This window comes from Phalangium opilio, unplaced genomic scaffold (assembly GCF_054372755.1).
Source record: "Phalangium opilio isolate 3A_F unplaced genomic scaffold, DU_Popi_V2 ptg000082l_1, whole genome shotgun sequence".
In the NCBI taxonomy this organism is placed as follows: Eukaryota; Metazoa; Arthropoda; class Arachnida; order Opiliones; family Phalangiidae; genus Phalangium; species Phalangium opilio.
Window position 1 is genome coordinate 1,653,636 of NW_028324189.1, and position 27,988 is coordinate 1,681,623.

Here is a 27,988-nt window from a genome sequence, read left to right on the forward strand (position 1 = left end):
GTTCCGACGATTTTTTAAACTTAAAAATATTGATTTTTAAATCAAATACTCGATATTAACTGTATTAAATGCTAGCTTTCGCAAGTTAGTAAGCTAGTCTAACATAATTTTAAGTTACAATTGTACAAGAGATTGTTGAAGCAGTTAGTGGTCAAGAAAACATCGTAGATATACGCTAGTCAGTTCCGACGATATTTTTATTTAAACTTAAAATTAAATACTCTATTAAGTGTGAAACGAACGTTAGCTTAAGAAGTTAGTAAGTTACTTCGACATAAGCAAGCCAAGTCATAGCATTCTCAAATATTTGCCCGATTTACTTTTACGATTCACGCTTCAAGTTATAGACGATTTCACTTTCATGGCTTAACCTTAAATGTAGATGTATTATCCTTTTTTTTTTCAGAGCGATTATTTAATTTTGAAAGCGCGCAATTGTCCGAATAAAGAAAGAATCAACTGAAATCTATTCAATCTGACCACCATCCGGTTTTGTCAATGAAAAGCGGCTTGTCCTTGTAAATAGAACAACACGTGATCGTATATACCAAAAGCATTTCGCCCGGATTTCGTTATTTTTTGTCGAATCGAAACGGCAAATATTAGGAAATATTTTCGGGCGTCAACGCCGCTTGTCCATCCAAAGGAAACCGAGAGAGCTACGTCATAAGTTTCCACAAAATTAAACAACGCGTTAAGAAGGAATAAAAAGAAATCGGAAATCCGAATGAGTAGGTCGACAAGGTAAGTTGTTAATATTTATTGTATTTTACAAAAGGCATAGTTTCACACCAAAATTATTACGTATTTTTAAGTTGTAAATGTAATGTCATCCAAACCCTTGAATGGTAGAACAGTTCTCACTCGCATTTGGCACTGGATTGGTGCGTTCTAGTTGGTGACTTGACCGACTGGTCATTTTTGAGTAATTAATACCAATTCATTGTCAAAGCTAAGCTAGGATTGGGTCTAAGTCTAACTTTCAATAATCTAGAATCCATTCCCTTAAGGTGAAATTTCTGTAAATTACTTTCCCTTTAAAATTAAGGTGCTATTATTTTCCTTAGTCACCGGATACGTCATCGCTAGTTTCCTTTTGAAGTCTTATATAAAGGAAGCCTCGCTCGATCGCTATTCGTCTTCTAGAATGCGGTGGTGAAGTTTCTACATTACAAATTAAGCTGTCGGTTGAAAGTCAAGTTTAAACATGTGGACAGTGGTCGTGTTTGTGTCTGTGTTTTCGGCCTGCAATTTCTCTTCGTTCTTGGCTCAAGATGTAAGACCGGAAGTGACTATTTCTCAAGGAACTTTACGTGGACGGGTTATGAGAACCCGAAGTGGTAGAGAGTTTTTCGGGTTCTTAGGGATACCTTATGCTTCGCCGCCCATGGCTACTCTTAGATTCATGGTAAGTGTTTATGAGGATCGCTTTTCTATCAGCGTCATCCTTGACTGACAGGGCTTTTAGTTTATAAAACACACTGTCAACAGTAGGTCAAAGGTGACGCTTCACGCCCCAGCTCGGGAAGTGTTTAAGTAATCTTTCATGAGGGACACAGATTTCTGATTAACTTTGTTTCTCTGTAGCCACCAGTACGTCACCCAGGATGGGGTGGTATCCTGGACGTTACAAATTTCCGATCGCCATGTCCGCAATACGATAACAAGAACTTGATTGTCGGTGAAGAAAACTGCCTCTTTCTTAATGTATTCACTCCTAATCTACCAGTAAGTTGAAACGGCTATCAAGTTTAGTTTAATTTATTAATTCATGAGTCATTTATAGAGAAGCAGAGTCGGTTCTGATATGAGCTTCCCCGTCATGGTATTCTTTCACGGTGGATTCTTTGAAAGCGGTTCGTCCAATATTTATGGTCCTGAGAGGTTTTTGGATAAGGGCGTGATACTGGTTACTCTGAATTATCGTTTGGGAGCTCTTGGTAAGAACATAAATAACATTATGAAATAAGTATGACTGATGTCTTGTTGGCAACAGGTTTCTTAAGTACGGGGGACGAAAGGATTGCCGGTAATTTTGGATTGTTAGATCAGAACATGGCTTTACAATGGGTTCGGGAAAATATTGCAAACTTTGGTGGCAATCCCAATCTGGTGACTATATTTGGACAAGGCGCCGGTGCGGCTAGCGTTACGATTCACATGGTCTCACCGCAGAGTCAAGGTAAATACCATTTAAGTCAGATTAATACTCAAAATAAATTTTAGGCTTATTTAGTCGAGCAATCGCGCAGAGTGGCTCGGCACTCTGCGAATGGGCCATCGAAAGAAACCCCTTGCAATACGCCATGGAAATTAGCTCCAGGTTAAGATGCCCAACTGACAACGCCATTAACATGGTTCAGTGCTTGCGTAAATCGGATGTCGGTGAATTATTAAAGGCGCAACATGACCTTAAGGTGCGTTCAATTGTATTTTCACTTATTCCAATAATTAACCTTCTTGGGTTGGAACGTATAGATCTTCGGGCCATTTCCGTTAAGAACTGCACCCGTTATTGAACGCACCGGTGCCAATGGCTTTTTACCGGAAGAACCAATGTACTTAATGGAACGTGAAAGTATAAGAAGAGTTCCTTTCATCGCTGGAGTTAATCAGGATGAAGGCGCTTTTCTCTATCCAGGTACGTTCTTGAAGTTTGTAGTACACCAGTTTTGCAATCACGTTAAGACATTTTGGTTAATATAGAAGTGGCCAGTTTATATCGAGAAAATGTCCGCACATCTGGGAACTTCATGAAGGACATTCTCTTGCCGACTTACTTAAGAAACGTTGCTGAAATTCCGGGAAAAGGTGACGCTGTAGCCAGGGCACTGACGTTCGAGTACTTTTCAGGCGTTGATCCTGCAAATTTAACTTCAATTATTAAACCCTTCGTTAATGTAAGTCTAATTATAGTTAATTAATAGTTCAAGGGTAATTAGCAATTTTATTTCGTTAGATGTCCGGAGACAATTTATTCTTGTCTTGTACCGATGCCACACTCAAAGTATATTCCCGATTCAACGTTCCAACATACATGTACGTCTTTTCGCACAGAGGTACAAATACCCTAGTGGATTACGATATATCAGTCCCAAGACCAACAACGGATTTAGGTACATTTCTAAAACTCAAGACCAAATGGCGTGTTTCTTTTACAGATCTCTAACACCAAACGTAGACCAAAATTAATTAGAGTATTACGACATGTTTCTATATTTTTTAGGCGTATCACATGGTGACGAACTAAATTACATGTTCCAGTTAAACGTCCAAGGGTTAAGGCCACCTTCACTTTTTGACAATTTCGTCAGCTCCCGAATATTGACGCTATGGACGGATTTCGCTCGTTTTGGGTAAGAATGCGGGATTACATCATATTGTATTGTTCGTCATATCCCTCCATACCTTACCGATACCCATTTTGGCCAATGCTGCGCGTTCCGCATGGTTGCTTAAATAGAAACATCCTATTTTGTTTAAATAAAAGAGGTTTTTTTTAGTTTTTGGGAAACTAGTCTTCAGCACCTTGACATCGATGCAGAGATTCCTAGTTTGCTTCGGCACATAATTTTAGACGCTTGCTTCATTTGTTTTCAAATGATCGCCCCCCTTTGACGTTCATTATTTGTTTAGTGAATCACCCCAATTTGTCAACTCGGAGTATCCAAGATGGGAACCATTTAACGGGGAATCTTTATCATATTTGGCGATTGATACCGCTCTACACAACGAACGCGCTTACCGACAGCGTTACGTTGATTTCTGGCAGAAGCACGTGCCTTCTTTAATTAAGGAAGACCCATCGCCCGAGTCCTTGGTCGATTCCAGAACGGTTCCCATAGTTTATAGAACCGTCTCATGGGCGTTGGTTGCCGTTTGTTTAGGACTGGTCATTCTCATCATAGTTCTCTTGGCTATTCTCTACAATCAAAAGAAAAGTCAAAGCTTCAGGGCCAGAGACGAGTCCGGCTTGTCCACATCAACTCTCTATTGACAATCGAAATTATAAAGTCGCTGAGTGACTTTAACATCACGTAGCTGAATTTAGAATAATCCATGGTACTTGCAAATTATACCCACCGTGTTGCAGCGCCGGAAATTGGACGCGACAAGCGAAAACTATCTCTTGAAAGCCGCTCCTCGAACGCAATGAAATCGAACAGTTCAAAACTATTAAACCTATAAACATTGAATATTTGCGCAAAAAAAAAAGCGCTTTGTAAATATGTCACGGGTTAAAGTTATACGAGTTGTGGTCACAATTATTACCTTATTGTATTATCATGTAAAACTTTTAAGTTTTAATAGAAAACTATTCATTGAATGACTAGAGTTTCATTTATTTATTATTTGTATTATTATTTTGCCCGTAGCGTTAGGAAGGCGTACAAACTATTATAGAAAGTAATACATACCAATTCAATCATTTGAATTGACCGCCTTTTTTATTGGCGCTTTACGTAGAGTAATTTTACAGGAGTGCAAATGAAAATGAGCATCTGAGCAGCTGCGTGATCGAGTAAACCAGTCTTATTTCCTAGACTCTTCCCATGTACGAAAATGTATTTACACTATATGCCACGTAATCGGCTAAAATTACTAAAGATTTATAAACAGTTTACTGTATAGAGGTTTATTGAATATATTTAAACAGAGTTTTAGGTAAAATGTCAATTATTTTGATTATAAAATTAGACACGTTTGGAGAGTGAGGCCCTCTTTATGTGGGTGTCAAGTTGTTAAATGTCCAGAATTATCTTCAAATAATTGTCTTTGTCTGTTGTGAAGGTGGCCTTGTTGGCTGGTATTACCACCTTCCTGGTTACTTCCATCATCACTTCCACTAACACCCAGACAAAAACGTATGCCCGTCCTTAACGGGTTTGGGTGCAATTTCTGTGGCCTTCAAAGGTTTCATGTGAAAGAAGTGCTCAAATACATAAATTAGTCTAATATGAAATTCACGGCAGTACAAACATAGAGGTTATAACGACCCCTCTTTAAGATATTGCTTAGGAATTGGAATTCAGGCAAGTCTGGATGACAGTTGTAGGGTTAGGAAGTGTGCCAGTCTGGGAAATAGCACACTTCCTCTGGTCCAAAACCAGTTTGTTAATTGCTTGGACTAGTTTTTTAAATCAAAAACTGACAAAAAGTGGCTGTAACTGGTCCTCGGGACCAGTTTATTAATTGCAAATCTATAGGAGAACAAAGGCTGAGCCTGAGAACAAGGAAGATGTTCCTTGCTGAGACCACTCCGGAGACCAGTCCAGTTTATAGTGTGCTACCACGAAGCTAGGGGGGAAAACTGTGACGTCAATATTGGGTCCCGAATTTGTATTGCCCAAGCTGACGACGTCTCGCGACTGCCAATATGGTTGCCTGAAAATAAGGTAAGAGATAAGAGCATGTGACGTGACTACAAAGTTCGTGGTAACACACTATTATTTAGGACACTAAAGGGGGGGGGGGTCACTGACTCACTGGTCCCAAGGAGTAGTTTAAAAAATATCCTTATTTCCCAGACTGAAGTGTGCTATTTCCAGGCTAGGAAATAAGACAGGTTTACAGGTCAAAAACCAGTTTATTAATAGCTTGGACCACTTTTTTAATTCAAAACGTGAGGGTCACTGGTCCCAATGACTAGTTTATTAATTCCTACTTTTATTAAAAATTGATATGGGGACCTCTTTAATTATTTTCATTTTAACATAAATTTCGACTCCAGGAGTCCAGTTGTGTATACAACCCTAAGCCGAGAGAAAATTTTTTGGAGTTATTTATTTATTTATTTATTTATTTTTATTTATTTATTTAGTTCAGTACAGGTAAGCCATTAGAGCTTGGTTAGTACAACCGAGAGAGATTAACGATTTAGTTATACAGAGATTAACGATTTAGTTATACATTAGTAAAAAAAGAAAAAAAAAAACAAAAAGAGATAAGTAACAAAGTAAAAAAAAAAAAAAAAAAAAATAAGTGACAAAGTAGAAAAAAGATAAGTAACAAAGTAAAAAACGGTATGACTACAGGTCAATTTGGGGTTTAGAAGAGAGAACGACCACAAGAAAAATAAATAGGGGAAGGGTCACTGGTCCCGGGACCAGTTTCATATTTAAGACATCAGGGGTCACTGGTCCGGAGGACTAGTTCAGAAATAAACCTTATTTCCAAGCCTGGCTATTTCCCACTCCCAGACTGCTGTCGTCTGCATATGTAAAAAGCAAAATGTCGCCTTTTAAATAATTTGAAGTTTTTGCTCTACAAAGTTTCGGCGATTTTACAATTTTTACGTATTTTACCCTTAATTTTTGAAAGAAAAATAGTTTAAAGATCGTATATTATGAGTTTCCGCTCGTCCTATCTTATTATCTACACGGAAATATAGAATAATAGAGGTAAGCCTAAAATATCATGTATAAAGTTAAATTAGCCAAGGCTTAGTGTTTGTCATTCGTGGAAGTTTCAATACGTTTGCAACTCTTGAGTCTGACACCGGCTAACCAGGAACCAAATTAACTAAGTTATATAGTAATCAAAATAGACATGTAGTTATGAAATTTTTACAAGACCTAAGGTGTCATAAAAGGCAGACAACTTTAGTTATAAAGATAATCTGTTGACGGTCGTTATGGTTTCCTGATGACAGGTACGCGTTGTGTTTTATTGTAGCGTATGAATGGCTTCATTGTATGGCTTCAGGTATTTAGACCGCGTTAGGTATGGTTTTCAGTCTAATCTAATTAAGCACAGGACTACATAGTAAGAACTTATAAGTGGTAACTTTATTTACGATCTCTTGTCACTGCAGTTATACCCATTTTCGTGAGTTAATATGAGGAAATCAGTGTAATAGCGAGATATATGGTTTATTACTTATAAAATGGATTGGCCCAATCGTATGAAATGGTTTTTCATCGTTGTAATGGGATTCCTGTACTTATTTTGGGCCATGCAATTTATCAGTACGGATTTTTATGAGAAGTGGAAAGACTTTTATTAGAATCTTTTCGCGCGTTCTAATTTCGTCTATAAAATGGATATTATTGACCGCACGAAGTGGCTTCTAGTTTTTCTCTTTGGAATTTTATATACCATGTTTATCATTGAAGTTTTTAAAGAGTTAGTCTTTAAAGAGTTAAAACATTATTGGACCGGCTTGACAGATTAGATCAACAGTGCACTTTCTCGAGTGAAATGGATATTACTTAAAACAATATAAGCTTTATCTTTCATCGTATTTATTTGTTTGGCAAAATGAGTAGCGTAAACTTCCGAAACAATCCGTTGAACTTGATAATTAAAGAACCAAATTGGAAGAGGTTGATTCAAAAACTGGATATGGCATATTATCATTGCAGAATGCCCGTCCTTGAAAATGTTAATATTGCTTTATCGGAAGTGTTGGAAGTCCGTGGCTGCCCATTGCGCGAAGAAGAACTATGGGCTTTGCTCGGACAATCAATATCAGCGATTGAAGACTTATTTCTGACTGGTAACGTATATATATATATATATCCCTTACCCAAAAATAGACCTCCAATTAGTGCCAAAAAATAAGTCCAATATAGACCAGCTATTTATTTATATTTCACGTCGACTGTTTACGTAAAAATTACGTGACTTACACGTGATTATCATTTGTGATAATAGCCATATTATCACTTACAACAGACCTGAGATACACCTTAAATTGTTAATATTATATCACTATATGTGATATACCTAACATAAGTAACACGGGATATGGTTCTCGCCCATTCTTCTGTATCCAAAATTCAGAAGTCCCATTCAACCGAAACCCCGCATATTGTGGGCAGTTTTCAAAAAATGTGGACAGTGACAAGTTGAACATTGCATAGATTTCTACGATTGATTTTAAAATCCGAGGACGCGATTATAGATTTATGCAATTACGAAATACAGGCTTATCTATGTCTTTGTGGTTGTGGGAAATGTAAAATAAGCATACTTCGAAACTGGTCATTTGTTATTACGCTTAAATGATAATTATGACGAAGAAAATATATTTCTCAGCTAATAAACTAATAGTGAAAAAAAGTTTGATCTTTTCTTCAATTTTTATTCAAAATCTTTATTATAATACGAAAGAAAGATCGAAGCACTACCATACCAAGTAGGTGATGCAAATGATATCACTTGTTATTGATTTGAGATACAAGTGATAATGTATCACTCGCTATTGATATGAGATACCTATTAGGAACGCTCATTTCATCAAGGCTTTACCTTGAACGTGAGCGATATCCATGGGTACATGTTAGTGATGTGAGTGTCACCCATGTATCACCTATGTAACGTGACACTTTAAAGAGCTGGTATTCACTAATGAAATACTCCTCAAACACAATATAATCATTGACACGTTGTGTCACGTGATATTCACATGTCCTTGGTAACACACGTAATATTTACATGTACTTAGTAACACGTAATATTTAAATGTACTTGGTAACACACGTAATATTTACATGTACTTAGTAACACGCCTAATATTCACATTTACTTGGTAACAATCACGTGAAATCCACGCAGTATCTACTTTTAAGCTTAAAATTGAGTGTTTATGATAGGGAATGCTCATAAAAATGGAGTTCCCGAATTGACAATTACACCAAGCACGTTGCAATGCACGGCTATGGGAAGAATTGTCATTTGTCAGGCAACAGAAGCTGAATCTGAAATATGCTTGTACAAAGCGCCAGAGATCGCTTCAATTGAAACGTCAGAAGTAGATAACCCTGTCAGTGAAGATATAGAAAAATCTTACGTCTATAGTCTCGGTAAAACTATATGGTTTGCCGCTAACTATGACCCAAATGCCACTGACAACAACTATTTGCAAGTGAGCGTCTTTCTTGGCGTAAAGGGTTGCAAAAATTAGTTTGAACTTCATTTATTTATAATTATAATTGAAGGATCCCGAGTTGACATCCGTGTCACCGATGCTTTGCGTCTTGGTTGAAAATATGATTGAAAATGACATCGCTAAAAGAATGAGTTTTCCCGATTTAGTCCGAGCTTGTTTAACTAACGTTCCTTTGTTCACGAAACAAGTTCCAACCCGCAAAATTGTCGTTACGCTTCACGAGCAAGTTTTAGGAAGTCTTCCAGAGGGTGAAATATTACGACAAGTTGAACAAAATGTAGCTATCGAGAATCAAGAATTTGATTTTGAGGAGATAAGTACGGAAAATGACGGAAACGCCGTAGCCTCCTTAGCTAATAGACGACAAAGTTGCGTCTTCGTTCCTAAGCCAAGTAGCACCGAATTTATATACGGTCATCGTTTCGAATACTCTTTTAAAGAGAATCTCGTATCGGTTGATGCCGAATCTAATACCACGAGTCGAACTGCCAGTCCTCGTGAAAGATGGAAGAACGCTTTCGCGAAAGTATCGGAGAATAGGAGACAAGAATTACTCGCAAACTCCAGAAGAAAACCTTCCGATAATTCTAAACGTTGGGAAAACTACAAAGCGAAAGATTCCATTGAAAAAGTATGCGAAGAATTAACGGAACGCCGAAAAATGTTGCAGCTATTGCGAATGAATATCAATCTGGCTCCTACCGTCAATGTTGATGTCATTTCTAATGCAAATTTTTCCAAAGGTATAAATAAATAAATAAATAAACCTTTCAAATTAGCCTTATTCCTGATCAGCGCCATCTACCCATAGCGGCGACTTTGAGAACTACTGTAAGCGTCAAGCCAATCAGATGTCGCTAAAATCTGGTGACGTCACTGACTGGCACTCTCGGGTCTTACCAAAAATGACGTCACCAGATTTTAGCGACATCTGATTGGCTTGCCGCTTACAGTAGTTCTCAAAGTCACCGCTATGGGTAGATGGCGCTGATCAGGAATAAGGCTAATTCTTAAGTCCCTTCGATTTAATTATACCTACCGCGGGTTTATAGGTATAAAACCAAAGACATTGGCCGAATTGGTTTTGTTACTTAAAAAGCCCAAATTAATACGCGGTACAAGTTCATCCAGTCTTGGATCAAGCGGCTCAATACGTAGCGCGATGGCCATGGTTGGTCATAACGCGGCAGCTGCAGCTGCAACTAGTTCGCATACACCGGAAAAGATCAGGTTATTTAATTTTTCACTTACGGAACGATTCCTTCCCCTAAAAACCACGTATTCCCAATAAAAACACACACACGCTGATAATTTTTTTAGTTTTAACGTTCCGAGCAAACACCACGCTTCCACTTCCCTTTTGAAGAACGTTGTAACCACTAACCTGAAGAAAAGCATGAATTCATCCTATTACTCTACTTTTGATTCGGAACTGCTCACTCAGAATTGCAATCAGTATTGCTGGAATCCCTCAGCCTATGTAAATTAATTTATTAACCCCCTTAAATATTGATCAATTGAATTCAGCAATTGATCGATCAATGTCGACTTCTTCCATTCGTTTCTAGTCGTATTACGGTCCCGAATTTGTCATTAGAAGCACCTTGTCGCCAGTTAAAATGTGTCTGTCGTCTCCCGCTCAAGAAAGAACAAACTCTGTGCCATTAAAAGCGACTGTGATCCTGCTTTCTGGTCAGCAATTAGTAGTGACCAGTAACGCCAATATCTCTGGACGGCAACTCTTCCATTCCATAGCTCACCAAGTTGCCTTACCGGAACCTAATATTTTCGGTTTAGCCATTAGAAAAGGTTAGTGATGTTTTTTTGGTCAAGGGAGGTCGGGGATTTAAAAATAGGCCAAATGCATGAGATAATTTAAAAATAGGCCAAATGCATGAGATATTTAAAAATAGGCCAAATGCATGAGATAATTTAAAAATAGCAGTGGTGCGCGAGTACTCGTCAAATTCGAGTATCGAACCGAGTACTCGTCAAGTTCGAGTATCGAGCCGAGTACTCGTCAAGTTCGAGTATCGAGCCGAGTACTCGTTAATTTCGAGTATCGAGCCGAGTACTCGTCAAGTTCCAGTATCGAGCCGAGTACTCGTCAAGTTCCAGTATCGAGTTGAGTACTCGTCAAGTTCGAGTATCGAGTCGAGTACTCGTCAAGTTCGAGTATCGAGTTGAGTACTCGTCAAGTTCGAGTATCGAGCCGAGTACTCGTCAAGTTCCAGTATCGAGTTGAGTACTCGTCAAGTTCGAGTATCGAGCCGAGTACTCGTCAAGTTCGAGTATCGAGCCGAATACTCGTCAAGTTCGAGTATCGAACCGAGTACTCAACTGCATACTCGATAACAGTATATTGAAATAGGCCAAAAACATCGGATAATTTAAAAATACTATTAAAAATAGGCCAAAAAGGGTTAGGGAGTATTAAGAATGATACTCTGTTGGTTCAATTAAGCGGTTCCGTTTTGTTATAAATCTTAGGAGACGAATTTCTTTTCATCGATACGAAACAAAAATTGAACAAAATGAAGCCTTTCTTAAACGCAGCCATGGAACTCGTAACCCTTTACTTACGAGTCAAATATTTTTTACCTGATATTTCTTTTCTCAGGTATAAATACATATATTTTACGATAACAATAACGTACGTTGAAACCAAAGTTTCTTTAATTCCAATTAACGTTTTAGCAACCAATCATTGAAACATTTATATTACCTCGAATTACGACGTAACATTTTGGAAAGACGAACAGTATGCAGCTACGAAAAAGCTCTCTCATTGGCTGCTTTGGCTTTACAAGCTGAATTTGGAGATTATAATCGAAAGCGATTTGGTTCCGGAGATTATTTTTTGCTGGAACATTATATACCCGAATATGCAATTAACTTTTGCGACAGAGAAGAGACTAAAATGCAGTTATTTCAAATGCATTTAGAAAATACGGGGAAAAGCGTCGAAGAAGCCGAAAATGATTTTATACAGGTATAATAATAGAGTTTAATCGCAATTAGCCTTATTCCTGATCAGCGCCACCTACCCATAGCGGCGACTTTGAGAACTACTGTAAGCGGCAAGCCAATCAGATGTCGCTAAATTCTGGTGACGTCACTGACTGGCACTCTCGAGTCTTACCAAAAATGACGTCACCAGATTTTAGCGACATCTGATTGGCTTGCCGCTTACAGTAGTTCTCAAAGTCACCGCTATGGGTAGATGGCGCTGATCAGGAATAAGACCGCTAATTAATTTAATTTTTGCTAATGTTCCATTGTAAAAAAGATTTCCATGGATCTTCCCGAATACGGATATCATTTTTATAGCGTTTTACAAGTACGTGTTGGTTTTGGTTAGTTTTAATGGTTAGACGTTGAGGATTTCTAAAATTTCTCGTTGTAGGATAAAAATGATTCGTCGTCTAAAGTATGGGTCAGTATTTCCGCCTGGGGTGTCGATGTATTTGAAGATCAAAATGAACAACGTTCTATGTGCCAAAGTTATTGTTGGTCAAATATCCGGCAGATATCTTTCTCAAAGCGTTACTTTACCCTGGTTCCTAAATCTCAGAGCTTAACGGGGAAACCCGTTAAATATATGTTTTTCATCGGCGATTATTTAAAGTATCTAATTATTTATTGATTTTTATTAATTTTTGTTTATTAAATACTGATGTTTGTTTATTTGTTTGTTTTGCTTATTTTCAGGAGTAGTTCGTTGTTTAGTATGGCTGTTGGTCATCATCGTTTCTTTGTCAAACAAAAGATTGAAAAATCTTTGAGTATTACCAGCAGCATGGAAGGTTAGTGAAACCTTTCCGTTTTTGGCGTTTTTTGGTAATTAGCCTTATTCCTGATCAGCGCCACCTAACCATAGCGGCGACTTTTAGAACTACTGTAAACGGCAAGCCAATCAGATGCCGCTAAAATCTGGTGACGTCACTGATGGGCACTCTCGGGGTCTTACCAAAAATGACGTCACCAGATTTTAGCGACATCTGATTGGCTTGCCGTTTACAGTAGTTCTCAAAGTCGCCGCTATGGGTAGGTGGCGCTGATCAGGAATAAGGCTAATTGTCGGGTCCTATAATTCCTATAAAATCCTGTATATTTTTGAACCTGTCCTATATTATCCTATAATTTCGTGAAAGGTCAGACTATAATATCCTCGGAAGTTTTTGTATAGTTTAGCATCAAATTTTTCAAAAGTTATCGTGAAACTTTTCCGTTTTTGGCGTTGTTTGATAATTGTCGGGTCCTATAATTCCTATAAAATCCTGTATATTTGAACCTGTCCTATATTATCCTATAATTTCGTGAAAGGTCAGACTATAATATCCTTGGAAATTTTCGTATAGTTTAGCATCAAATTTATCAAAAGTTATCGTGAAACTTTTCCGTTTTTGGCGTTTTTTGGGTCCTATAATTCCTATAAAATCCTGTCCTATATTATCCTATAATTTCGTGAAAGGTCAGACTATAATATCCTCGGAAATTTTCGTATAGTTTAGCATCAAATTTATCAAAAGTTATAGTGAAACTTTTCCGTTTTTGGTTTTTTTTTTGATAATTGTCGGGTCCTATAATTCCTATAAAATCCTGTATATTTTTGAACCTGTCCTATATTATCCTCGGAAGTTTTCGTATAGTTTAGCATCAAATTTATCAAAATTTAGTTACATCTATTCTATTACCGAGATCACATTTGAAATTGCGGAGTTTAGGATATTTTTCATTTCAATATAGTTTAACCCAAAGTAGGTTTATATTTCATCATATTTAGTCCTATATTTTCCTATAAAAACACAATTTTTCTCCTATAAAATCCTATAATTCCGCATTTATTTGAAAACGACTGTTGCAGAGTTGGATCTGATTCCGTTTTCAAGTATTACTAACTACAACGAAAATGCCGCTAGCGAAGACGAAGACATCGAGTACAAAATTAACCCGGACAGTATTAACAACGATTACCAAGATAATAATCCCAAATCGTGGATCTCAAAATTTACCAACAAGTATTTTGAAGGGTAAATAAATATTTAAAAGCATATATTCGTAATTAAATTTTAATTTTTAAATTATCTCATTGTTATTATTGTTATTATTGTTATTTGTATTTCAGAGTTCGCAATTCCAGTCCAAAGAAATACGTAAAACATAAACTTACCAAAGCTCATTCGACCAGCGAAGTTGAACCGATTGATTCAGTTCGCAAGGAGTTCGGAATTAGTATTAAACCATTGCCGCCTGCGCCTCCGTTATTTGCTTATCATTCTTCCCTAAAGGAGCGACCATTTAGCCCACCACGTGACCAACAAACTCAAAGCTATGGTAAGTACCAGTTGTCCACTCCAAAACTTCGCGTGTGTCCAAACTTTGAATAGAGTGTCTTGGTACTGAGAGGGGAGGAGTTACGGGTGGGGGGGGGACGTGACAAATTGGCGCCAGCTTCATCGAGGGTGGTAAGCGGCTTACGATTTACCCGAGGGGCCAACCACTCCGCGTAATTAATTCGTGAATCTGTCCTTAAGGATTCAATTACTCGTAATATCTAAGAACCCCTCCATTGATAAAATAATGACGCGTAATCGTAATCGGTTTACTGGGAATCTGAGAGTGATTAGCCCCTTGGATTTAAACGTTTCCTGGTCATAAATAACCATACTCCGATCTGATATTTCTGTTGACTTTAATGGGATGTCCGAAGTAGACAATCCTTAGTATTGGGACATACAAGGGGGTTGATATGTTGTGGTCTCTTAGCTCTCTCGTGATACAAAAGACTACAGTGCAGGTGCGGTGCTTAAAAGCGGGATGGAAGGCAAAGTTTTACCCCTATGTCCTTATCTTTTAGTTACATCGAAATGGTATGGTCTATTCACTTAAAATTCCCTGTAGGCTTCTTCAAAATTCGTGTGGAACTAAAACCACCCACATTTAGGGGACCTTTTGGGACAGAAACTCTAACCAAGACCCCATCCTTTGAGGGATGCATACAGCCACTTGGAATCACCGTGTAGCCATTTTAACTCAATGTATCTACTATCTAGGCGGAGTTTGTCGAAAGAGCTAGACTAGAAATTATATATCACGATTATTACCTCGCGAATTATCCATCTCGATGCCCCTTGCGCGTTCCCCTGACCTGGCGTTGCTATAAACAAATGAAATCACAGTTAGATATACGTCAGAACTATGAGTCGTGACGGATAGTAAATTCTCAAGCCCGGCCCACAAAACCCGCATAGAAATTAACATGGGATATATATATACGGGGCCCTATAATTCCCAGTAGCTCTATGTATTCTTTATTCTATATACAAGGATTGGCCTTGCCAATTTCCTAGAAAGATAAGTGCGCTCTTTTGTTGACAACCGTTTCTCTTTCTTTAAAGCTTTACATTTCCAAGAGCTGAACCCTAAACCGCGATAAGTTAAGGGAAAGCGCGGGGGTCACGTGATTCCCCTACAAGTTCTTGTGTACTTTTAAATCCCCGCCCTCAAATACCTCCTGTCTTCGCCTAGCCAAAACGGGAGTTTCTAAGAAAAGACAACTTGTAGAGGAACCACGTGTTCCGCGCTTTGCTTTAACTATAGATCGCCAATTTTTTTGGGTGTGGGGTCGTTATAGGTAACACCTGGAATACTTGAATGCGCCGCGATTATTATTAATAATTATTAAATATGTTTGGAGCTTCTACAATTCTCACGACTTTACTAAGGTATCCGCCCACATTGTGACGTCTCATCTCATCCTTTACGGAGAGATTATTCCCCGTGTCGCTTCTATAATTTCCCGCTACTAAGGAAGGATGCGATTGTTTAATAATAAAAAGAAAGAAAAAAACCCGTTTTAAGAGGAAAAAATTGTGAAGACTATTTGCAATTTTTATTTTACGCTACTAAATCTAGTAAATCATTCTTCCTTCCGATAATTATATTCTATGAATTGAAGATGAGTTTAGAATATTTACGGATGGGAGGCGGCGGCAGCGGCAGCGAATTTTTTATGTTAATTTTAGACGCTACTTAAAAAATCAACAGGTAGGAATAGATGAAGTACCCAGGATATTTTTTTTTCGGTTTTATGTTCAAACTCACGCCCAGCCCAAACCGTTTTACCTAGGAGGCTGAAATTTTGTAGGGGCCTTACTATTAAGTAGTAGGAACGTATTGAGAAATATTTTTTCAATCCGCCGCCATCTTGAAAAATGGCGGCCAGAAACGTAAAAAAATGTTTTTATTGAATAAAAACGTTGATAGCGCGTTTTAAACCGATTTCAATACACTGGCGCCTTTATCCTATAGAGGGGCTTTATGGGTTTGGGGGTTAGATTTGCCGCCATCTTGAAAATGGCGGCCATTAATGTAAAAATCTTTTTTTTTTTTTAACATCATCTGTTAGAAATAGATGAAGGTTAACCCATGGAATTCCCATCTCCTCCTATGGCATTCATTTTAGGTTAAATGCCTTAATATTAGATTACTATTATTAATCTCTTTATATTACAATGCTATTGTTATTGTCTAAAAGTAGAACACTCGCTACTAAAAATTATTTCAAAACCAAGATCCGTTCATTCGATAAGACTATGCCTATACTATAGTAATAATAATTTTGAGGAGTCGCGCCGCGTAGGACCCCTTTTTTTGGGGGAACCGCCAACGTGTCTTTAAATTCTAAAGTACAAGTCAGAGTTTGTCTTAATCGAGAAAACTTAGTGACGGTGGTGCTTAACCATAAACCAGGGATAGATTTAATTTTAGAAGCAGGAATGGAAAACGGTTAGTATTTACTTCAGTTATTCCGATGCATAGCCCCCCCCCCAGAATAGAGCCCCTCCCTTTAAGAAGTAACAAAAATTTTAAATTATCTTATTGGCTGCTTACTTAAACTACGTTTTGATGACGTTGTTGACGGGGACGGCCCAAAAAATACGTAATTCCTTTTTATCTCTGTCGCTATGACTCGCCTCTTCTTTCATAGCCCCCCATCCCGGAGAAGGGGGTCCGGGACTTTGACGCGCGCCCAGATATTACTCTGTTCTCCATTCCTACTTATAAAATTAAATCTATCCCTGCATAAACCTTAAAATACTCACTACAGATACTTGTCCTTTACTAGTCCTATAGTTGTATATTTCTTAAGGATAATTTTAAAGTATTTATTTTCCTTCAGGGAGGACGTAATTGGGGGGGGGTTGATGGGGGGGGGGCTGTGGTTATTGACGCGTGACCATATGATTTTTCTATGTACGCAACTTGACCTTCTTATTGGACTTATTATTCTATGACGAGTTGATGACGAAGCACACGCGTCAGTGTTGTAGTTTTCAAAACAGTGTCGTTTCCTCTATATCCGATGCAGGTTAGATGAATTTCAGTACGAGTTTTGTTTTACGCGTACCACGGTATATAGTTTGGTGTCCGTCCGATTCTTTAAATTGTGTTATATGGTTATTATATTCTATTCATTTTTGAAATTGTGAATTTTTACGTAAGTTGTTTTTTTATTGGTTCAGGGAATTTTTTTTAGGTATTTGGGATTTTCTTGAGTAATTCGGGAATTTTTCAGTACTCTATTTGTAGTTTTTTCTTCGGGAAATTAAGGCCCATTTCTTAATTGTATTTGGGGGTAACGAGGGTCAAGGAAGACCTAGAAAAATTAGCAAAATTTAAAAGTGAACTTTAACCTAATTAAAGGTCAGGGAATTTTGAATAATTTTGACGATGTTAGTTGAATATATAGAAACGGCACTGCGTCATATCAAGGTCCGCGCCTACTTTTTCTATGTATAGGCATTCAACGCGCGTCAATAATTGCAACAGTTGATATATTTCATCGTCAAGTGTTTACGTAACAACTAAATTCATAGAACCACTTAAAATAATCCCGACCTTTTTCGAGATCAGCGTTTCATTGTGTTTTTAACTCGAATTGTATTATAAAGCTTCCCTTGTACGGTCGTAAATAGTTTCTAAAATTGTTTATTTATTTAATTCTTCGTTTATTTTCGAAGATGACGCGTACGAAGTTTTACTATTACGTTCTGAACTTGACGAGAACGGACTGGGTTTGACTCTGACATGCGGTAGCGACGAAGCCACGCTTCTAAGCGGTACCTTTGTGGAGTCAGTCTTGACCGACGGACCGTGTTACCGTAAAATTAACCAAGGTAGGAGGCGTTTTTTGTTCTAAAATTATTTATTTTCATTATCGAGGTGTTTCTTTTTTTTGGTTTTTTTTTCAATGGATAGTGACCATGAATTCCCTCAACCGTCCATAAATAATATTTATAAGAAAGTCGCTAATTCATCGCAATTATCATATGTTTAGTTTTTTTTTTTTTTCAAAACCTTGATCCGTATTTGCGAGTTGACAGATTTATTTTCAGTTCTTCTTATCTAAATGTTACAAGGCTTTATCGTTATAAGTAACTTATAAAGCGAAAGTACGTTTTTGTCGCGATCAGATGTTAATGGTCAACTTACATAGAATAGTTTACGTGATTTCGTCAAAGATTTAGTGATGTTTTTTTTGGAAGATCTAGTGATGTTTTTTTTGGAAGATTTAGTGATGTTTTTATGGAAGATTTAGTGATGTTCTTTTGGAAGATTTAGTGATGTTCTTTTGGAAGATTTAGTGATGTTTTTGTGGAAGATTTAGTGATGTTTTTTGGGAAGATTTAGTGATGTTTTTTGGGAAGATTTAGTGATGTTTTTTGGGAAGATTTAGTGATGTTTTTTGGGAAGATTTAGTGATGTTTTTTGGGAAGATTTAGTGATGTTTTTTGGGAAGATTTAGTGATGTTTTTTGGGAAGATTTAGTGGTGATCTTTTGGAAGATTTAGTGATGATCTTTTGGAAGGTTTAGTGATGTTTTCCATATTTAGTGATTTCATCAAAGATTTAGTGATTTTTCGAAACTTTTATGATTACACCAAAGATTTAGTGATTTTTCGAAACTTTTATGATTACACCAAAGATTTAGTGATATTCACGAAGATAGTGATATTCTCGAAGAAAATGATTTCATCAAAGATTTAGTGGATTTATTCAAAGATTTAGTGAATTATATTTTATAGTTAGTATTTCTATCCAATAATTAAGGCAAATATTCGCGACTGTATATGTCATACTTATCGTTAATATACCACTTATGACAATTAATATCAAAAATGGTAAACAAATTTAATCAGTTTCTGGGCTTGTATATAATAATATGAATTCAAACGCAGTAGTTAACTCTTTTACTTCGTAAGCTTCCTTATAGTAATATTTATGATGGAATGTTTGACGTTGTCTCCACCATCAGGTGATCGAGTGATTGCCGTCAATGGAGAGCGTCTTGAGGAAAAAAACTACTTGGAAGTCGTCGATATTATACGAGAAATAAAGGGGGACATCTTATTAACTCTGCTACCCGCGCTTTCCACTAAAAACGACAGAAACGACTCCCCCGTGGAGATGCCAACTCGATTACAGGAGCTTGGTGACACCAGCCCCGAAACGGTAAGCGTGTACTGTGTACTCTTCTTCTTCTTCGTCTTAATATGATCTCATTAGTTCCGAGGAATGTTTCACCTTAGCGCGTTTTAATCTCGTACCCCCTCCCATCCCCAAATCGGTGGTACTGCATGGTGTCTAAAAATGAGTTTGTTTTTAAATACTTTTTACTCGCGTCCTGGTAGGTGTAGGGCCAAGTAATTGGTACCGTTCGATACAGGAGAATTTGTTCTATAATACCCTGAAAGAAATTCTTCTTGGTTTTAATATTTATCAGAGTTATAGCGTCTATATTTTGACCCCTCGTGAACCCTAGAGTTTTAAAAATGCATCTCTTTGAAATTTAATTTGCTCGAGTCCTGGTTGATGTAGGGACAAGTAATTGGTACCGTTCGATAGAGGATAACTCGTTCTATAACACACTGGAAGGGATTCTTCTTGGTTTTAAAATTTAACAGAGTTATAACGTCTATATTTTGACCCCTCGTGAACCCTAGAGTCTCTTTGAAATTTAATTTGCTCGAGTCCTGGCCTGGTTGATGTAGGGACAAGTAATTGGTACCGTTAGAAATAACCCAAGAAGGAGAAGCTGACCTCCCCCGCCCCTGTAGTGTTTGCTTCTCTTCGGGAATTAATGGAACGGTCTATAACATCTCAAGATGGTTCTATATTTTGACCCCTCGTGAACTCTATAGCCTAAAAAGTCAACTCTCTTTTAAATTTAACTTTTTCGATTTTTACTAAATTCGTTTTATTTATTTAATTGCTACGATGTTTAAGACTTAATTTGGTAATATTTGTTTTTGCAGAAAGTTCAAGAGAAGAATTTTTACAATGACGACTCCCGCCGGAATAGTTCGGCTCTGGATTGCAATGGATACAGATCTCTAAACAAAAACGATATCGAAATCAACAATAACAACAACGAAGACGAATATCCAACAGTACCCGTAGAATGTGAGTACCAACCATATTTCTTTGATGACAAACTCTAAACGGTCGAGTTTTCGCGCGGTGAACTGCTATGTATAAGTAGGAAGGTATTTTAGAAGGGGATTTCGTGAAAAAACGAGGGGGTATTCACTCAACGTAATCGCCGGTATTCACGCTACACTGTTTAGTTTTATGTGAAAGTGCTACGCAGTACGCAAACCATTTCCGTGTAACTAAGAGGGAAATACGTGGGGGTAGAATTTTGCCTAGGGTCCATCTCGCTTATTGGCGCCTGCGCTGTAGTCTTCATGAGACTGCGCGGAGACGGAGAGGCTGCTCAGAGACGGATCATGGCAATGTATCACCCCCCCCCTTTATGTTCATCCCGATACTGAGAGAGGGTTGCCTACCCCCCCCCCACCCTTTTTTACGTCGGTTTATTTGTGTACAGGAAATAAGAGAGTGATTAGCCCCTCAGTTTATACCAACAAAAGTCTTTTTCTTCACGACCAAATGTCGGGACTGTCGTTGGCGCGAAATCTCCCGTTCGTCATCCTGTCGCTGGCGTTTTAAGGACTCGTTCTTTTAAAAAGAAAACATTTTTGGAATCGTTAAAATTCCTTTAAGAGAGAAAGAGAGAGAAAGTGTGTGTGTCGGGGGGGGGGAAGGAGAAAGAAAGAGGGACGTTGTTAAATTGCTTAAGGCGGACGTTTTTTTTCTTTTTCTTCTTTACTCTTTTTTTTGTGCCACCCCTTGAAACCTTTTAAATACCACTATAGTAAAAGTTACGCTTTTAAAGAGTACTTTGGTTCAGTTTATTATTGCTTTGACACTTAACGTGTTCGGCAGGCTGTACCTGAAGAAATTATTTCAAGGTTTGCCAAGAGAGTTAGGCCTACGTCAAAGACTTTTAGTATAGAAATTTATCATTTATTTATTTATTGACACGTGGCAAGAACTTGATTTGTTAACCTTTAACTTGCCAGGCAGATTGTCAACGTGTTTTGTCAAAGATTTTTAGAACTTGGGTTTATTGACAAAACTGGCAAGATTTTTCTTGGTTATCCTTTAACTTTTCTGTCAAATTTTCTTAAACGTTTGTGGGGTCTTGTCTTATGTCGCGCGCCTCTTGTTTCTTTACAAAAAATGACGTTATTTTTCAAGTCTACTAAATAATGTTTCGGCTTCCTCCTCGACGCGTAAAAGGAATTCGGTTATTTGTGGAAACGCGCGATTGGTTGACCCCAATTGCTACTTTTTTTCTTCCTTAAAATTGAATTCCCCCGTTCGTCACTTAAAGTTTAAACCCTCTCAACATTGTCGTACTCAGTTATTGCCTTTAAAAAAGCTACTCAGTTAGTTCATACAAATTTTATATAGTGTTTAAAATCGTTTCATATACCGGATATTGCAATATTTATTGAGGTGTACCTTTTATTTCAACTCCATACTTAATCCTTCTTGGTGGCCTTCGATTATAGTAGCTGTATTTTTAGCTTAGCTTTGCTAAGTTTGCTTTATGACAAGCGATTCTTTGGCTATTTTGCATTTTTTTTCTCGCTAAGCTCTCTCTGGTTTATTTAGTTTTAACTTACGAAGAAAGGTCTGTCTTTCTTTTGTTGTTTTTAGCTCCAGCGGTTCCCGCACGTCGTAGACGCAAAAACACTCGTGACTCTTCGTTGTCGAGTAACGGTGGTGAAACGGAAAATAATAATAATAATACTACAAACGCTGGAACTACGTCTATTGATGGCATTCCGCCCGACGGTGACTTTACCCCGTCCGCCGCTGGTAGAAACGGAAGTGGGGACGGTAACCACCAGGCTTTGACCTTCTCCGCTAGGCCGACCTTAGACAGGGACGACAACGACAGTACGACGACCGAGGTGCGAGATGATTTGACGTCGCTTCAAGAGGAAATGGGTACTCGAAAAGATTCCAACGTTGATGTTGTCAAAAGACGCAGGACTTCGACTGATAAGGGGGACCCGGAAGAAAGACCAGGTAGCGGAACCGATGTCTTCGGACAAGGACATCTTTATCAAGTTACTTTGCAAAAAATAAACGACAGTTTTGGATTCAGAGTCGCGGTAAGTTCCTTAAGATTGTTTTGTGTGCCAATAATTTTATTGCGGTTTGGTAATTGTTACGACTTAAAGATAATGTCCGACCCCAATTGGGTCTTAGCGTCAAGGTGTGGGTTGCATGGCATGCTATAGTGCCCGTAATACGTGGGAAAGTCGGGGATTTTAAAATGGTTGTCAGGTAACGTCGGATAATGTTAAAATTGTCATAAACGTCATCGAATTTCATAGTGTTTCTGTAATTTTTTATATTAGTACTAACATGCAGTAATATAAGTTCTTGGTATTAGCATAAGTTTATAAGATATGCCCCATAAGTATGACACTACCCATACTTCGTAATGCTAGAGACCTAACTAGTTCGAGAATGACGCGATAATTGACTACACTCGGTTTGCAGTCCATCTTCCTATTTAGCCTGCATTGCTAAGCCTCACCACGCGTCGCTTTACTAGAATCTATGACAAGCTCCAGTTTGTAACCGGTGACAAACTTATATAACATATCTTATCAACTTATGGTTTCACCCACGTCACTTCATGACAAGCTCCAGTTTGTAACAAACTTATGGAACATTATGAACTTATGATATTAGTCATTTCATTTTAAAACCCACAACGTTTTAACTTAAAAATACAAATTAAGATTGGTCAGCACTCTCACGAATGATGACGTTTTTGGGACGTACCAAATTAACAAAAAAAAAACAAAACAGAATTTCGTTACGTAGATAAGAAAGATATGACGCTTTTTATCAGTTTTGACTCATATAATTTTTAAGAGAAAAACTAATTTGTAATTTTGTGTGTGTGTGTTATTTTTTTTTTTAGGAACGCTATCAGTTAGCGGATGGATTCCGGCGAGGTATATTCGTTCATTCACTCATTCCAAAAGGCGCGGCGGAATTCAACGGGAAAATCAAACCTGGTAAGTCCACTTTTTCTTCATCATCTTCTTTTTTAAACCCTTTTTAACTTTTGGGGGCAAAAGAACTTAGAATAATAACAACACGTGTTTTTGACGAATGGCGAAAATCCTTTAAATAAATATTGGTGCGCCATCCAATAACTGATATATTTGACTATCGATATTAAACTAAATACTTCGATATTAAATACTTCTTACCAATCCGCCCATTGTAACGAAAAGCCTTGAGCAAACCAGTATTTCTAAATATAATAGTTAATTTCTCCCGGACCATTTTTTTTTTACTTTCCCGTTATGCTCATTAAGTTTGAGACTGGAAGCAAAGCGAGTCGATTTAGTTATAGAACGAAAGTGAAATTGGCCCACTGAACACTGACTCGTTATACAAAGCCCCGAGCACAGTTAAATTTTCCGCAAGAAAATAAATACTTAACGTAAAATTGCTTGGTTCAGTTGTGTTATTACTTTAAAATATTCCGGTATATCTTCCGCCGTCTCTTTTTTGGGTGACGACGCAATTACTTAGTAACGTTTACTTGAAAGATTGTTTTTGGCGGCGCGTCACATTCTACATCATCTTGACTTGACCTTCTCGTGTGTCTCAAGTTTACGGAAGTGTTTTTATTGTTGTTATTGCGGTTAACCCCGCCTCTTTATGGCAAGGATTTACCCTCAGTTTTGACAGGATACTGTAAAGTGGCTATTAAACAACACTTAGATCGGTTTTATTATCATTCATCTAAGGGTGAGTAGTTTAGTCTGGTTAAGTTGACCATGAAATCGTTTGCCCTTTGGAAAGATTATCTGAGGTTTATTTTGAGAGTTTCCCAGGGATTTATTTAGAAATTTTCCCTGATGTTTAGGTCGAAAGTTTCCCAGGGATTTATTTTAGGAAGATTCCCTGATGTTTAGATCGAGAGTTTCCCAGGGATTTATTTAGAAAGATTCCCTGATGTTTAGATCGAGAGTTTCCCAGGGATTTATTTTAGGAAGATTCCCTGATGTTTAGATCGAGAGTTTCCCAGGGATTTATTTAGAAAGATTCCCTGATGTTTAGGTCGAAAGTTTCCCAGGGATTTATTTTAGGAAGATTCCCTGATGTTTAGATCGAGAGTTTCCCAGGGATTTATTTTAGAAAGATTCCCTGATGTTTAGATCGAGAGTTTCCCAGGGATTTATTTAGAAAGATTCCCTGATGTTTAGATCGAGAGTTTCCCAGGGACTTCTTTAGAAAGATTCCCTGATGTTTAGATCGAGAGTTTCCCAGGGACTTCATTAGAAGAAAAAAAAACCCCTGATGATACTTGCAATCCAGGCTTTCAAAATTTATATTAATATTTATAGAAAACTTCCCTTACACTTTCATCAGAGTTTCCCAGACATTACTAGAATTATTCCCTAATAATATTTCCATGGTTTCCCTTTGTACTTAAAAGTACATCAATCGATTGTACGTATCAACCTGCCTACCACCGACCTAATCTCCGGATAAACGGTTCAATACTTCAAAATATAGTCAGAGTAGAAAATGAATTTAGTCCCGCCGGCTCATATCTTTGATTTCACCTCCTCCTTCATATGACCTAGTTATTAATATCGTAGAGGGTGCCGCGATCAAAAAAGAGAGAGCACCTTTCGATCCTAGCTATCAATGTACAGGTACGAAATACTACTACGACTACCGCTACCCGCATTCCATAGGTGTGTTGGTTGGGGTTGGTAAATCATTGCGCGCATAACTTAAATATCTCAATCACCTCGTGAGAAAAATCGTTGCGTTTTATTTTTGTCTTTGAATTTTTACCGCGCTATTCATTCTATAAATAATTAACTAAATTATTTATTTAATTAATAAACGTCATAATTTTTAGTTTTATTTTGATTGTCATATTAAAGCGAATTTAAATTTAAACCATCCCAAATCGCTTCCAGGAAATGCTGTTGTACTAAAAACAAATTTAGTTTGTAAATTAGATATGTTATTTTTTATAGAATATCCTTACTTTATCTTTAGAGAATTGTGTTGCTTGTCATATCCTCTTTATGTAAATTTTAGTGGCTTTGTTTTTAGTATTTTCCCTCAGAAGCGCGCTGAACCGTTGTATCCGAGTTGGAATAATATATATATATATATATATATATAGATAGATTGATTGGAGCGACTCTATCAGTTCAACCTACTTATTTTTATCTCACATTGATATAATATACTGCATTCGAAAACAATATATTTTCTGGGGTACTGTCGAACCTAAGTCTTACCTCTAGGATATTATTGGACAATTTCTCCCAAAGTTTCGCGACCAAAAACTGGTCAAAGGTCATTTTCCAATATATGAGACCATAAGTTTATAAGATATATTTCATAAGTATGACACTACTACGTCTGTACTAATCCTTTGACATCGCCTACGTCAAATGACAAGCTCCAGTTTGTAACCAGTGACAAACTTATTTTAGGAACATATCTTATAAACTTATGATGAGACGAACTATAGTTTGTGGCGTATATTGTTTGGCGTCCGACGTCACTTATCGCTTTTAAATCATTCCCTATAAATATTTCCTATTCAAATTTGATTTAATGATCGCCTACCAGGAAAATAATTCCATTGTTTTTACGCTTAGCGACTTGAGTGAATTATTATTTACTGGTATATTGCCAAGAAAACTTGTTAATTGAGCATAGCGGTAGAGTGTTTTTGGAAATACGGGTGTTTGCTCATTATAACGCGTCAAACGAATCGTTATGCAAAATTATATTGCTCTAGCTGAGTCACGTACTGATGCTAGTCTTCCGTATTAACTTAATCTGTTTCGTTTAATTCAACTTAAAGTAATTAGTATAGTTGACAAAAGCAGTATTTACGCGCAAAAATGTTAATGAAAGTTTTCTACGTCTGTTACTTATCGTGATATCTTGAAAATACATTATTATTTAGGCGATCAATTGATCAGTTTAAATGAGATATCAACTGAAAATCTCAGCTACAAGGAAGGTGTCAACCTTCTGAAGAAAAGCCCCGATACTGCAACGTTATGTTTCGAACGATTTAGCCAGTCGCGCGACACTTCCGGTCTCGAAGATACTACTTCCTCAAATGAAGACGCGGAAAACATGATAGCGAAATGGGGGAGGCGTGGAAGCCGGACGTCTCTCGCGTCACAAACTAATTCCGGTTCCTCTAGTCCAAGTACCGCCGTTAGAAGCGTCACCACACCAACGTACGCCAGAAGCATTTCTCAGGTAAATACTAAAGACGTTATACAGACTGTTCTTATCGTAATGTGGCCAGTGGAATTTTAGTCTTTGACCATTGCGCAATGGGTTGTGTTTATTTTTTATTTTCATAGGTTATATTGCCAACCGTGGAGGAATTGAGAGCATTGGCGGAAAAAGAAGATACTGAGCCACATTCCTCCTCCAAATCCGACGACAAAATGGGATACTTATCCAATCAGGGAACGGAACGCGTCGATGCTACCAGTATAATCGGGAATGGTAACGCTCATTCTAGTCACGTGTCAAAAAACGCGTCAAACTCTATAGCGTTTAACGGGTTAGTGCCTCCTTCGACGTATCTGAACAACAGTGCGGGTAGCGATAGCGACGCCAGCAAGGAGCTACTGGAATTAGTACCTGAAGATTATTCGTTAAATAGTTTCGACAGTGTTTTTTATTCGGGTTCGTACGTGAATAAATCCTTGGACGAAACGATTTGTAGTAGCAGCGCAGCCGCTAAATACCTCGCCACTCAAGAAGATTCTAGCCAAGATCGGCAGCTCGCTTGTGATACGTCTATTGACGATACGGGTTGTGATTCTTCCGGGCAACTTGAATGTGAACCCAAACCGACACCGCGGAGACGGAAGAAGAAAGGTGCCTTGATTGAGAAGCCCCAGGATATCCTCAACTTCGTCAATGAAGGTAAGACATTTCGAAACTAAACTTTCTGAGGTTTTAAATGTTTTCTTGCTAGTAATTGTTAGAAGTAAGGGGTTCTGTCGCGTATTTGTATATCCTTTGCACTATTTCTGGGTAATGGGCCCTTACGTAGCGTTCGACCCCTGACCTTATCCGGTGTCCTATTTTTACGTGCCCATAAAACCATCAAAATCCCATTATTTCCGGTTGTAGGTAACTGTTTCCAAGTGTCAGTAAGGAAGAGCAGTAGAGGGTTGGGTTTGGCCATCTTCGGTGGCGTGGATATGAGGCGATTAGGTCCTATTTGCCAACCGACCCCTGACCTTATCTGGTGTCCTATTTTTACGTGCCCATAAAACCATCTAAATCCCGTTATTTCCGGTTGTAGGTAACTGTTTCCAAGTGTCAGTAAGGAAGAGCAGTAGAGGGTTGGGTTTGGCCATCTTCGGTGGCGTGGATATGAGGCGATTAGGTCCTATTTGCCAACCGACCCCTGACCTTATCTGGTGTCCTATTTTTACGTGCCCATAAACCCATCTAAATCCCGTTATTTCCGGTTATAGGTAACTGTTTCCAAGTGTCAGTAAGGAAGAGCAGTAGAGGGTTGGGTTTAGCCATCTTCGGTGGCGTGGATATGAGGCGATTAGGTCCTATTTGCCAACCGACCCCTGACCTTATCTGGTGTCCTATTTTTACGTGCCCATAAAACCATCT

At 37.9% G+C, this 27,988-nt stretch overlaps 2 protein-coding genes and 1 long non-coding RNA gene across 10 annotated transcripts; 2 read left to right on the forward strand and 1 right to left on the reverse strand.

Annotated features, from left to right (window-relative positions):
* Positions 1 to 1,042: 1,042 nt before the first annotated feature.
* On the forward strand, positions 1,043 to 4,330 carry LOC149650787 (venom carboxylesterase-6-like). The gene is made up of 10 exons (XM_089847421.1): positions 1,043 to 1,408; positions 1,588 to 1,728; positions 1,787 to 1,940; positions 1,997 to 2,182; positions 2,227 to 2,417; positions 2,479 to 2,641; positions 2,707 to 2,900; positions 2,960 to 3,116; positions 3,227 to 3,356; positions 3,637 to 4,330. The coding sequence occupies exons 1-10, from the start codon at positions 1,208 to 1,210 to the stop codon at positions 3,995 to 3,997; spliced, it is 1,878 nt and encodes a 625-aa protein (XP_089703547.1). The 5' UTR covers positions 1,043 to 1,207; the 3' UTR covers positions 3,998 to 4,330.
* Positions 2,869 to 14,205, reverse strand: LOC149650788 (uncharacterized). 7 transcript variants are annotated; one of them, XR_016370970.1, is made up of 5 exons: positions 14,067 to 14,205; positions 9,933 to 10,672; positions 4,419 to 4,602; positions 4,273 to 4,330; positions 2,869 to 4,182 (listed from the first exon to the last, which is right to left on the reverse strand). It is a non-coding gene; the product is annotated as an uncharacterized LOC149650788 (long non-coding RNA). The 7 variants fall into 7 exon arrangements; XR_016370968.1 differs by having other exon boundaries at positions 3,799 to 3,924; positions 4,084 to 4,182; positions 4,273 to 4,602; XR_016370967.1 differs by having other exon boundaries at positions 4,273 to 4,602.
* Positions 6,209 to 27,982, forward strand: LOC149650789 (tyrosine-protein phosphatase non-receptor type 13-like). 2 transcript variants are annotated; one of them, XM_089847417.1, is made up of 22 exons: positions 6,209 to 6,401; positions 7,365 to 7,498; positions 8,598 to 8,869; positions 8,943 to 9,636; positions 9,946 to 10,123; positions 10,214 to 10,373; positions 10,462 to 10,702; positions 11,384 to 11,513; positions 11,591 to 11,885; positions 12,183 to 12,233; positions 12,300 to 12,520; positions 12,605 to 12,699; positions 13,761 to 13,926; positions 14,022 to 14,230; positions 17,920 to 18,075; positions 19,215 to 19,411; positions 20,215 to 20,362; positions 21,968 to 22,428; positions 23,253 to 23,349; positions 26,292 to 26,596; positions 26,704 to 27,277; positions 27,838 to 27,982. In XM_089847417.1, exons 2-22 carry the CDS (start codon positions 7,366 to 7,368, stop codon positions 27,978 to 27,980), a joined length of 4,926 nt encoding a protein of 1,641 aa, XP_089703543.1. In that variant the 5' UTR covers positions 6,209 to 6,401; position 7,365; the 3' UTR covers positions 27,981 to 27,982. The 2 variants fall into 2 exon arrangements, with proteins under 2 accessions (XP_089703543.1, XP_089703542.1); XM_089847416.1 differs by lacking the exon at positions 27,838 to 27,982 and adding an exon at positions 27,488 to 27,831.
* Positions 27,983 to 27,988: the final 6 nt, after the last annotated feature.

Coding starts and splice junctions, on each gene's coding strand:
- LOC149650787 (XM_089847421.1), top strand. CDS start 1,208: ATGTGGACAGTGGTCGTGTTTGTGTCTGTGTTTTCGGCCTGCAATTTC. Junction 1,729..1,786: donor TATTCACTCCTAATCTACCA/GTAAGTTGAAAC, acceptor AGTCATTTATAG/AGAAGCAGAGTCGGTTCTGA. Junction 2,901..2,959: donor TTATTAAACCCTTCGTTAAT/GTAAGTCTAATT, acceptor TTATTTCGTTAG/ATGTCCGGAGACAATTTATT.
- LOC149650789 (XM_089847417.1), top strand. CDS start 7,366: ATGCCCGTCCTTGAAAATGTTAATATTGCTTTATCGGAAGTGTTGGAA. Junction 14,231..17,919: donor CCAACAAACTCAAAGCTATG/GTAAGTACCAGT, acceptor TTATTTTCGAAG/ATGACGCGTACGAAGTTTTA. Junction 26,597..26,703: donor ACGCCAGAAGCATTTCTCAG/GTAAATACTAAA, acceptor TTATTTTCATAG/GTTATATTGCCAACCGTGGA.